The sequence below is a fragment of the Delphinus delphis genome, chromosome X, assembly GCF_949987515.2.
Source record: "Delphinus delphis chromosome X, mDelDel1.2, whole genome shotgun sequence".
NCBI classification, from domain to species: domain Eukaryota; kingdom Metazoa; phylum Chordata; class Mammalia; order Artiodactyla; family Delphinidae; genus Delphinus; species Delphinus delphis.
In genome coordinates, this window is record NC_082704.1 from 107,934,350 (window position 1) to 107,947,550 (window position 13,201).

At 40.1% G+C, this 13,201-nt stretch overlaps 1 protein-coding gene across 3 annotated transcripts in view; it reads right to left on the reverse strand.

Moving 5' to 3' along the window:
* LOC132418871 (membrane-bound transcription factor site-2 protease) overlaps window positions 1-9,224 on the reverse strand; it is a 41,961-nt gene extending 32,737 nt beyond the window's left edge. Inside the window, exons 1-3 of one of the 3 annotated variants that reach the window (XM_060002929.1) lie at window positions 8,974-9,223; window positions 5,977-6,125; window positions 3,999-4,224 (exon numbers count right to left, since the gene is read on the reverse strand). In XM_060002929.1, coding sequence (XP_059858912.1) covers window positions 3,999-4,224; window positions 5,977-6,125; window positions 8,974-9,048 — 450 coding nt within the window. In that variant the 5' untranslated portion in view covers window positions 9,049-9,223. Of the gene's footprint in view, window positions 1-3,998; window positions 4,225-5,976; window positions 6,126-8,973 lie in introns of all 3 variants that reach the window. The other 2 variants (XM_060002930.1, XM_060002928.1) reach the window with 2 other exon arrangements.
* Window positions 9,225-13,201: the final 3,977 nt, after the last annotated feature.

The following is a 13,201-nucleotide window of genomic DNA, read 5'->3' on the forward strand; positions in this document are numbered from 1 at the left end:
GCGGCCCAGGAGTTGGGTACCCCTGTTTTAGACAATACTCCTGTGTATGGGCAAAAATACCCCAAGGACTATATTTGTGACTAATTGTATAATAGATTATTTTAGCTTCTATTCTGTGGAAAGTGTAAAGCATTCCAACAAAGCGTTTTAATACAGATTTTTCTTTGTACCCACGCTGTTGACTGCTAAATGTAATAGTCTGAATAAATGTGACACTGAATAAATGTGTCTTTAAAAAAAAACCAAAAACACAAACAAACTTGTTAAACTGAAATAAATCCAAAAACCCCCCAAAAACCCTTTTGCCATTCTAATCCTAGCAGGCAGACAGGCCAGTGATCATATTTTCTCCAAGCCTGCTTCTTTCTCTACTATCCTCTTTCTTGGCAAACAATAAACAGCCATGCAGCCTGAGAGTCATCCTCGACTTTCTTCTCCCTCCAGCCTCACATTCAATTAATGACTGAGGTCTGAGAACTCCACTGCAAAAGATCCCTTGAATCCAGCCCCTTCATTCTCCTTACCACTAATTTAGTTAAGATCTTTATAACTTCTAACATGAATTATTCCAAATGCTCTCTTAAATGGTCTCCCCATCTTCGGTGAAACCCTACTCCAGTCCATTTTGCATAGACTTGTTATCTACAGATAAAATCAAAACTTCTTAGAATGGCCCTTCATAACACAGACCCTACCTATATCTCCCATCTTATCTCCTACACCATATACCTTCCACCATATACCTCTTAGATACAGGTCAAAGTTACTTTATAGTTCCTTGAGGAATTACTGGTCTTTTTTAAGAGAGTAGAGCATACTGTGCACAGGCTCTGAGGTCAGTGGTGGGTGAGTGATGGACCCACCATTTACTAGCTGTGATCACAGGCAAGTGACTTAACAGCTCTGTGCCTTGGTTTTCTCATCTGTGAATCAGGGATAACAACAATGCTTACCTCTACATTGCTGCAGGAATAAAATAAAATAGGCACAAAAAACCTCACATGGGAAGCATTGCATATTAACTAGTATTTTTTAAAAATAAATTTATTTAATTTATATTTATTTTTGGCTGCATTGGGTCTTCGTTGCTGCGTGCGGGCTTTCTCTAGTTGCAGCGAGCGGGGGCTACTCTTCGTGGCGGTGTGCGGTCTTCTCATTGCGGTGGCTTCTCTTGTTGTGGAGCACGGGCTCTAGGCGCACGGGCTTCAGTAGTTGCGGCACGCAGGCTCAGTAGTTGTGGTGCATGAGCTTAGTTGCTCCGTGGCATGTGGGATCTTTCCGGACCAGGACTCGAACCTGTGTCCCCTGCACTGGCTGGCAGATTCTTAACCACTGTGCCACCAGGGAAGCCCCTAACTAGGTTTTATTATTAGTATTATTATTCCCTCTGCCTTTACATGTTATATGGTTCCCTCTGTTTCTGGCATGCTCAACTGCCATCTTCCTTTCCCAGGCTATGTGGACTCTCCTTCCCTTCCCTTCTCCTCTACTCTCTTCCCAGTACCAGGCACACCTCAGCAGGGCTTGTCTTTGTTCCCGCAGCACCTTGTACTCTGTCCAACTGTAGAAAATCATAGCAGCTCTCCCTCTAGACTAAAAGCTCTGTAAGTGCTAGGATTGGATTTTGTTCCCTGTATAAGCAGGACTAAGCACAAGGCCAGTAGGCAGACTACACTCAGTAAATGTTTGCTGAAGAAATAAATCATCTCGTCTGAGGCCTCACCCACCTGAATCCTTTTAACCTCTAAGAAAGAGCTATTACCATAGGAGAGATTCTTTATGTTTTGCTACAAATGACTTGTAATCTTCCCATAGTGACACAGCTAGTAGAGGCCACAAAGAGATGAGTTAAAAAAAAATCTGTCAATCTTGAATAGACATTTTTCCAAAGAAGACATACAGATAGCTAACACATGAAAAGATGCTCAACACTGCTAATTATTAGAGAAATGCAAATCAAAACCACAATGAGGTATTACCTCACACCTGTCAGAATGGCTATCATCAAAAAGTCTACAAATAACAAATGTTGGCGAGGATGTGGAGAAAAGGGAACTCCTGTGCACTGTTGTTGGGAATGTAAATTAGTGCAGCCGCTATGGAAAACAGTATGGAGGTTCCTTAAAAAGCTAAAAATAGGACTACCATATGATTCAGCAATCCCACCCCTGGGTATATATATGAAAAAAACAAAAACACTAATTCGAAAAGATACATGCACTCTAATGTTCATAGCAGCACTATTTACAATAGCCAAGACATGGAAACAACCCAAGTGCCCATCAGACAAATGGATTAAGAAGATGTACATATACATATATATATATATATATATATATATATATATATATACACACACACACACTGGAATATTACTCAGCCACATAAAAGAATGAAATACTGCCATCTGCAGCAATGTGGTTGGACATACAGAATATTATGCTTAGTGAAATAAGACAGAGATAGACAAATACTGTATACTATCACTTATATGTGTAACCTAAAAAATAATACAAATGAATGTATATGCAAAACAGAAGCAGACTCACAGATATAGAAAACAAACCTGTGGTTACCGAAGGGGAAAAGGAAGAAGGGAGGGACAAATAAGGGGTATTAACAGATACAAACTACTATATAGTTTGTATATTTGGGATGAAGTGAGAGAGTAGCATTGACATATATACACTACCAAATGTAAAGTGGATGGCTAGTGGGAAGCAGCTGCATAGCACAGGGAGATCAGCTTCGTGCTTTGTGACCACCTAGAGGGGTGGGATAGGGAGGGTGGGAGGGAGGCTCAAGAGGGAGGGGATATCTGTATACTTATAGCTGATTCACTTTGTTGTACAACAGAAACTAACACAACATTGTAAAGCAATTATACTCCAATAAAGATATAAAAACAAAATAAAGTAAAATAGATAAGTAACACGGATATACTGTATAGCACTGGGAATTACACCCATTATCTTGTAATAACCTACAATGGAATTTAATCTGCAAAAATACTGACTCACTATGCTGTACACCTGAAACTAACATAATACTGTAAATCAACTATACTTCAATTTAAAAAAAAGTCACTAACTCATATAGTCTATTTCATTAATAAGAACACGATTAAAAACATAACGTCCATGACTCACGGAAATGGAAACTATTAACGTAAAAAATTTAAAATTGAAGTTAGTCAGTGGTAAAGCACCCTTTCAAACTCTGGAAACATGAATTGATAAGGTATTGGTCTACACATGTGCTTTAAAGTGGGAATTATTTTAAGTAGCTTACAGTCAAAGGAGTACAACTCAGCACATTATTCTTCATATCAAGAAATCACAGTGATCATTCAAAAGGTCTTTTACCTTTAATTAAAAGGATATTATTGCTTAAGAATCTGAAAGCCATGAAGAAGAAACGGGAACATTTTGCATAGGATTAAGATGCAATTTATTTCTACATTATAGAGATCTTAAATCAGTATGCTTATTCCTTGACAGTAACAATTATTCAACACCTCAAGAAGACAACATGAATTACCAAGTTAGGTATAAAACAAGCTACAAGTATATATTTTACAACACAGGGAATAGAGCCGATATTTTATAATAACTATAAATGGAGTATAACTTTAAAAAATTGCGAATCACTATATGGTACACCCACAACTTATATAATATTGTACAGCAACTATACTTCAATTTAAAAAAAACCCTGCACTGAAAAAAAAGACAACATGAATTAAATCGAATACTTGTGTAATTGTTGACAGTCTTAGTGGTGGTCCATTTGTTCTATTATTACTACTACTACTACACATTGCAACAATTCTTTGCTATACTCTTACTAATGATTTTGTTTAAGCAAGTAATTTGAGAAATTGTGAGACTTTTCATTTATTTCATATTTATATTATGGATAGGAATTATGCTATCCAGAAGAAATTTCTTATATCTGTGTTTCAACAAAGCTACTTAAAGCAATAAGAAGGCACTTACCACAACTTGTAGCACCTGTTCGTTGTGAAGTGAGGAAGAGGAAGAGGATGAAGAGGAGGAGGAAGAAGAGGAAGAGGAGGAAGAGGAAGAGGAGGAAGAAGAGGAGGAAGAATAAGAAGCGGGAGAGTCAGCCATCATTTGGCCTAAAGTCTGCATCAGCGTTTTCCCCAGAAGAAAAAAAGAGCTGAACATAGCAATTACACCAAACACCATTCCAAAATTGAACCTGTCAAGAGGAAAAAAATTACATAAATGTACAATTCCTCACAATTCATGGACTAAAAAATTCATTAACCAGCCACCTTTCATAGCTTCAAAACAATGTCTAAAAATTTCAATAACTCTGCTTCTTTCTCCTACTTGAAGTTCAGATACTTGACTGAAGCATGGGCACTAGTCTCTTTAAGCAGTTATAATTTACAATTCTCTCATAACTGAAGAGGCTGAATGTTGTTCCCAATAAAAAGTTTGTTTCCTCTCATATTTTTTTGCTCATTTACATAGCATTGTTTTGATCTTGTTCTCATGTAGTTATGAAAGCTCTTTTCACATTATAGACATCATTCTTTTTCATCTACCGATTCTTTTGTTTGCATTTTAATTTTACTTGAATTTTGTAATGAGCTTAAATATTAACATGGTAAAACTTAACAACAGTTTCTTTCTTCTACTGTTTTAATAATTAGAAATTAGAAATCACTCCTCTATAGTTGGGAATAATCTATTATATTTTCTAACTTTTTGATAAGTTGTGTTTTTCAAGGCATTTGTCCATTTCATCTAAATAGTCAAATTTATAGGTATACAACTGTTCACAATAGTTTCATTTTTCAAAATGAGTCTCACTCCATTCTCTCATTGCCAAGGGCATGGGTTCAATCCCTGGTTGGGGAACTAAAATCCCAGAAGCTGTATGGTGTGGCCAAAAAATAAATAAATAAATAAATAAAAATAAAATAAAACAAGTCTCAGAATCTATAGTAATGTTTCTCCTTTCAATTCTGATTTTTAGCTATTTTGTTTGCTTTTTTCCTTGATCAGTCATGGTAGGGTTTTATTAATTTTATTAATCTTTTCAAAGTACCAACTTTTGGCTTTGCTGATTTTCTCTACTGTATACTTTCTATTTCATTTATTTCTGTTCTTATCTTTATTATTTCTATTTTGTTTGCTTTGATTTGCTGTTGCATTTTCTGCTTTTTGATGACCTGATCGTTTATATTTAGCCCTACTCTAGTTGGAGCTAAATTTTTAACAGAAAGGAATTTCGACAAAGGCCCCCTACTGCCATATTAGAAATTCTGTCAAGTACAGAAACTGTCAGTCTCTAGGGTGTCCCAGAGATCATTGTAAACCTCCTAACCATAAACACTATAAACCATGATTTTAAAAATATTTTAAATTAAAGGGATATGCCTGGTATAGCCAGAGGGCTCCAGGACCCTGCTGCTGTAACCTGGCTGGCCATTTTCCTGATTGGTTTGTGTGTATGCCTTACTGGATGATAAGTATTTTAAATATCCTTGCCCTGGATGGGTATCACAGAAGAATTATAGAGGAAAGCCGGCAGACTTTTGGGAGCCCTATGACTCCCAGGACCCTTGTTTCTATGTGTCATGATGGGGGAGAGAATTCTCCAGGATTATTTTCCTGGTGGAAAATGCTCCATATGCTTTTTGCCTTTCTATTGGTGTATAACTTACACAAAGTGCCTAAGTCTGAAGCGTACAGCTCATTGAATTTTTACATATGTATACCGATGTATCCGCCACCCAGATCAAGACATAGAACCTTGATTTTGAATGTATGCAAAAGCACAATGATGCAATCCCATGAATTTATATAAAGCCAGAAAGTTTTTACATTGTCAACATTTTAAAACTCAATAAATTGAAAATGATGGAAACAGTTCATTTAACAAGTATTTCTCATGATCACAAATGACTAATTTAAACCAAAAAGAGAAAGTAAAGAATACCACTGGTAAAGCATCCTTGCTTTCCGCCGTCCCCAACTGTAAAACGCACGATTGAAAATAGCAGTCTGCCATCTTATGTGAAAAGGGGAGATGCTCAATCCGTTGTTTTCCAGCCAGTCTTCATAAGAATGCTTAAAATACACAGATGACTAAGAGAGAAAGAAAAGTCCCACATCACTGAATTTTGAAGAATAATTTATAAGGCTTAAGAAAATAAAAGTGTTTTCTACAGGAAAGCAAGATACTGACTAATCAAATGTTTATAATTTTAAAGCTTTATGTTTATTCTTCAGGATATTAAAGTAAGAGTCTTGGATTGGCTGATGTGCTGAAGTCAGGGTCTGGCAAACTACGGCCCACGAGCAAAAAAGTTTGCTGGCCTTTGCTTAGAACAGCATTGTCCAACAGACATATAATGGGAGCTATAAGTGCAAGCCACATATGTAATTTTTAATTTTCTAGTAGCCGAATTTTAAAAGGCAAACAGAAACAGAGATTAATTTAAATGTATTTTTAACTCAAAATATCAAGATATTATCATTCAGAATATAATTAATATATTGAAACACCTCACATTCTATTTATTTACTTACTTACGCATTAAGTCTTTGAAATTCAGTGTCAGCTTTACACTTACAGCACATCTCTATTCGGACTAGCCCCATTTCAAATGCTACATGGCCACATGTAGTTAGTGGCTACCATACTGGACAGCACAGGTCTAGAAGCCTTGTTACCAGAGAAAGAGGTCTTTTGTTGTAATTAAAAAAGACCCCCAGCCAATCCAACAGAGGGGACAGGTTAGCTGGAATTGGTGCTTTCTATCCTCTTCTGAGCAACAACCCTAAGAAATTAGGCTGAATTTGACCATGAAAAAGTACAAAACTTATCTAAAGCCACCTTGGTCTCAGTAACTTCTTACATTCTTCACTGTTGGGGAGATAGCTGCTTATTCGCAGCCTAGCAAAGAGTTTTATCTTTAGGGAAGTTTGAAGTCCTTGAGTAATGTAAGATTTTGGATAACATAAGGCTGTTTTACATACACTGCCACTGACCTCTTACCTCTTACAGTAAGTATGGTAAGTATTTTGTCATACAGATGCCCATCCATTTGAGAAACTTATCTAGAAGGATATTTCAGCCCTACCACAGTCATAAAATGACCTGAGTCTGAATATAGGTATCTGTTTGCCTTTGGATCCATAATGCTCTCTGCTCTCAATCTTCAGGTGAAGTTATTAAACCTGCTTGTCTTCTAGGACGTGGAAAAGGAGAGTGGCACACCCCTCCAGGTGTCTACTGAGGAAATCCTAGACAAACCAAGGATGGAACAGCAGACCAAGTTAGAAGCAGAGAAGCTGAAGGTGCAGGCTCCTAAAACCTGAGGTCTCTCCATTCCCCAAGCGGATACTCTGAATGAGAGATCCGTCTTTCGCTCAAGGAATAGTGCTCTCTTAGCAAGTTAGGAGCTGTTACTGAAATTAAAGTGACATCCTGATCACCTCACACACTGGACCAGAGACTATAGAGATTTGAAAAATTATTTTTATTTTGGATTTTTGTCACCCATGCAACATGAAGAAATCACGTGGCTTTGTTTTTTCCAAACAACAAAATCACTGTTTAAACCAGCAGTGGCCTGTACTGCTCATGACATGCTAAGCACCGTGCCAAGTATGTGCAGAGAAAGCACCTGGGGATCTTATGAGGATGCAGATTCGGATTCTGTGGGTCAGGAATGAGGCCTGAGATTCTACATTTCTGACAGGCTCCCAGATGATGCCAAGTGCTGCTGGTCCTTGAATCTCAGGTTGAGTAGCAAGGCTCTATGTGGATGAATTAATGAAATCCTCTCTATAATCTCAGGAGGGCTTTACATTTATTATGCCTATTTTAAAGATGAAGAAATGGAGGAACAGAGAGTAATCTGCCCAAGCTCTCAATGGATACGAAGTGGGAGAGCACAGCTCTAAGGACTGCTCTAAGGATTCAACTGTATAATCTCCTCACTTTGCAAGTTTGAATGCAACAAAAGTTATCATTTTGCTGTTAAGCCTAAACCACACAATACTAAACTACAGTACTCTATTTAAAACAGTATTCATAACATGAAGGTTTTACTAGTCATAATTGGAATTTTCATTAAATATTTGAGAATTTACATGATTTTATTTCACGCATACAATACTCCCACCCCCAGTATGCAATTCCGAAAGGGTGCCTGAAGCATGTGGTCAGACAACTGTCCATAGTATCTGCTACCCAAATAAGAATGGACCGTGCACCCAGGGTGTGTGTGGGGGGCGGGGGTGGGAGTATTAAGCGGGGTTAGTGTGAAGAAACGGCGTCTAAGATACAAATTAGAATTCGAGTAGTCAGAAACTAGTTATCTAAAGCCTTCTACTTTTAAGTATGGTCTGTAGATTGGCAGCATTGGTAGCACTTGGGAACTGGTTAAAAATGCATAATCTTAGGCCCCCGCCCCAGACCTGCTGAATCAGAATGTGCATTTTAACTGGAACCCCAGATGGTCATAAGCACTTTAAAGTTTGAGGCCACTGATGTAAATCACAACTTGATTTAGATTCATTCCAATACCAGTCTCTGGAGGGTCGTGGCCTTAAAGACAAAGAGGGCAAACAAAGTCTTTCCCAGGAGGATATTTTATTTCCTCCCAGGTGCAACGCCGCGGGGTTTGGCAGGGCCCCGCCCCTCCCGAACCCACTACCGGCGCCTCCCGGGCAGGACCCGAAGGCTGCGGGGCCTGCAAAGCCCCGCAATGATACTGCGGCAGCTGCGCAGGCCGCCACACCCCTCCCGCGGCCAGCCGTGCTTTATTTACTCCATGGGACCGGGCGCCACGCGGAAGGCCGCACGTGGGTTCCGGTCGCACGGCTTTCAGCCCGGGAGGCACAAGGCAGGGGAAGAGAAAAGGCCTAGGGCCTTGCGCCCCGGCCCTGGCACCGCGGGCTTGGGCCTTAGGCCCGAGGCCCTCACCTTCAACACCAAGTCGGTCAGGTAGACGGCAGTCCAGCCGCCCACCACCACCACCACCAGCGATACCGGAATCATGGCAGCGGCGGGGGCAGCGGAGGGAAGGCGAGCGCCGGCGTCCTCCCTGCGAGCCGCAACCAGCCGGCCGCGCGGCGCCTACAGCCCCAGCATCTGCGCAGAAACCCAGCTGCCACCGGCTCCTTTTTCGTGGTGGCGTCGTTTCCTTCCGGATCCTTCTGGTGGGTCGCACGAACGGCAGTGTGCGCACCGGAAAAGGGCGTGGGGGCTTATTTTAGCGGGGCACTCGGGCGCCGCTGTCTAGGTATCAACTAGACAGCGGCTGCCAGCCCTCTAGCGATTTCTTAGGCTATGGCCCTCCCTGCTGTCTGCTCTCCATTCTCCGGTTCTGGTCTGGGGTTTGCGCTTCCTTTTAATCTAGTGGGGTTTGGGTAATCCCAAATAATAATCGTCTCCGCCGCTCAGACTCTGTCATAGGTATCCAGATTTAAGTTAATTATGTTTATTCGTTCTTTTTATTGAAGCGTAATTTACATATAGCGAAAACATAATACGGATCTCAACTATTTCGATGAGTTTTGATAACTATATATCTGTGTACCCTAATAAAAATAGAGAACATTTCCATCTCAGAAGTTTTCTTCGCTCGCTTCCCGGTTAATCCTCTCCTCGCCCTCCCATCACCCCTTTTCTAATTTTTAAATCTTTGTGTAAATAGAATCATACAATAAGTATACTCTTGTGTCCGGCTTATTTCGTTCAACATGATTTTTTTGAGCTTTAGATTCTTTTCTCAACCTCTTCCATTATAAAATTTGAGATTGGTGCTACATTAAAAAAAAGTTCTGAACATCTGTACATATTTTTTTGTTGACGTGTACCTGATCATATATTGACCTGGCGCAGTGGTTCTCAACCTTGGCTGTAACATTAGGATCACCAGGGGGCTTTAAAAATTCCTGATGCCTGTTCTCTAGCTTAGACCACTTGAATCAGAATTTCAGAATGAGATCCAAGCATCAGTATTTTTTAAACTCAGGTCATTCCATTGTGCAGCCAAGACTGAGAACCACTGAAGGAAAACTAGTATTTATGGAGTTTTGTTTGTTTGTTTGTTGTTTCTTTGTTTTTTGCATTTTCTTAAGGCCCAAGTCTTTAAAAGTTATTTTTTTTTACTTTTCTGGAAAATCATTAGCAATAGTAATACTAATACCGAAATATTGAGAACATAATACTAGCTTAAGAACAAGTATCCCAAATAAAACTGCAGAAACGAAGACCCAACACAGCCAAAAATAAATAAATAAATTAAAAAAAAATACATTCCCTTCCCCCACAATTAAAAAAAAAAACACTGAATAGAATCCTGCTGGTTTCTGGAATTTATCAGTAGTGGAAGCCAGCTGGTGGCAGCAGAAGAGACGAGACCTAGGATGCAAGGTGGCAGCAAAAAACACCTGTATTCCATAAGATCAAGGTATTCCTCCTTAGAAGAAATGTGACCTAATTTACAAATAGTTTCAGGTTTCTGTCAAGTAACTAACTTGAAGGACGCACAGCCAGGCTTTTATTCATATCATTTTTATTTAGTGTATATATGTGTGTATATATATATATATATTTATTTGTTTGTTTGTTTATTTATTTATTTTTTTCGGTACGCGGGCCTCTCACTGTCGTGGCCTCTCCCGTTGCGGAGCACAGGCTCCGGACGCGCAGGCTCAGCGGCCATGGCTCACGGGCCCAGCCGCTCCGTGGCATGTGGGATCTTCCCGGACCGGGGCACGAACCCATGTCCCCTGCATCGGCAGGCGGACTCTCAACCACTGCGCCACCAGGGAAGCCCTATTTAGTATATTTTTTTTTAGAAGGCACCAAAAATACATTTTGGCTGAATGCAAAACAGCTACATGTTAGGGACTTCCCTGGCTGTCCAGTGGTTAAGACTCCATGCTTCCCCTGCAAGGGGCACGGGTTCGATCCCTGGTTAGGGAACTAAGATCCCACATGCCACATGGCACGGCTGAAAACAAACAAAAACCAGCTACATGTTAAAAATCAGTATTTGGCTGAAGCAGAATATCACTATTATATAATAAACTTCTGAGATACCAGAATCAACATGAAATATAAAAATTAGATAATATTAAAATATTATAATTTTGTTGTTAAAATGTAAGTATTCAGATTTTTAGAGTTTGACATCCCCTTCACGAGTATTTACTTCTCATCAATGTAAGCTGATAGTTTGCTTCTGGGGTCATTATACTATATGTTTATGACACTAACTTACACCAGTCAGGATAAGCTAGGTTATGCTTAGGAAATAAGCCCTAAAATCCCACAGGCTTAAAATGAGAAAGATTTATTTTTTGTTTGTGCTGCATATCCAACAGGGGTTGGTAGACTGATGGAGACTCCATTTTATCATGCCCAGTTCTCAAAGTGAGGCTCAGGATTTAATGCAGCAGAGAGAGGACTAGAGTGTTTACCACTGGCTGCGAAATGCTATGGCCCAGACATGCACACGTTCCTTCCACTCCAGCTTCATGAGCCAAAACTAGTGAAATAGCTGTTCCTAATTTAAAGGGCAGAAGGAGTGTAATCCTCCGTATACCTAGAAGTAGAGAAAAATATACCTGGAACTAAACAGTAGTGCCATCTACCACATAAATAGATGCTCTCTTTCATCTATGGAGGGCAGTGTAACAGAAAATGTTTGGTTAGTGCTGCCATTATGGGATACTGCTAGTATTGATGCTGCCACAAAATTATTAAGCTTTCCCTTCTCTTTAATAGGAACTAACTAAGATAAAGGCTCATGGCGGTTTTTTTTTTGGCCGCGCCGCACGGCATGTGGGATCTTAGTTTCCCAACCAGGGATCGAACCCACACCCTCTGCAGTGGAAATGCTGAGTCTTAACCATTGGACGGCCAGGGAAGTCCCTCATCTCTATTTTATATCCTCAGCTTGGTGTGGTTGCTGATGATGGTGCAGTTTGGTTGAAGCAGTCCCACAGACGGAAGCTTCTAGTCCCAGGTGAAGAAAATTTTTTTTGAATCTTTGCTGAAAGTATTATCCACGCTTATATTTTTTACTCCAAATACACACACACACACACACGCACACACAGACACACACACACACAATATTTGCCTGCAACTGCTGCTTTACACGGTCATGTGAATAAAATTTGTCCTTAAACCTTGGTTCTAAAACTGCGGCAAAGGAGCAATACAGTTGGCCTTCAAGAAACCAGTCATCTGGGGTTTTCCATTTATATTTCAGTTTCATTTCATGTACACCAGTCTCAGCATCTTCCTGGAGTAGAATGATAAGAGAATCTTTTCAGCCACTGTCATGTAAGAAATACTTGTACTCTGAAGTCATCAGTTTGATGACTTCTTCCTCAGGTTCCAGAAAGCAAAGTATTTTTCTCTGCAAGCAGTTTTAATAAGTTGACACATTGTTTTCATCTAAAAAGCATGTTATTTTAGTTTTGCTCTAGATGGCTTTTAAACACGTAGTAGCTGCTATTCCATCTTGTTTAAACATCTTGTTAAATATATGACAAGGCGATTCAAAAACCTTTGGATGGCCACCGGGGCCAGGAGGCGACTGGAGTGTGTCAGCCCTGTTTGAGGAGCGCAGTGGGGCGGTTCCATGCAGAACGCCGTGGGGCCAGTGGTACCAGATCTTGGAGGAGGTGTTCATTGAAGTTCAGGTGTCGCCAGGCACTCGCGCTCAGGATATCCAGTGCGGCCCGCAGAGCCGGCATGTGGCGCTGGCCGTGGGTGGCCACGAGATCCTCAAGGGCAAACTCTTTGATTCTACAATAGCTGATGAGGGAACCCGTGGACTCTGGAGGGTAGAAAAATGGTCCGTATTGTTCTTACAACGAGAGATGCAGCAAATTGTTGGACTTCTATTCTGGAATCTGAGTATGCAGCTGATCCGTGGGTGCAAGACCAAATGCAGAAAAAGCTTCCAGAAAGAAAATCCTCGTTTTAACTTCAGCGGAGCAGAAATCTCAGGAAACTACACTAAAGGTGGACCAGGTTTCTCAAATCTTGAGAAATATCTGTGAACTTGCTGCATTTTGTGGATCCTAGCAAATGTTGCCAGCTTAATCAAAGGAACAGATTATGTGGTGGAAGAAAAATGTGGACGCCTACAGTTAACAAATTGCAAAATATATTTAAATATGGTTCT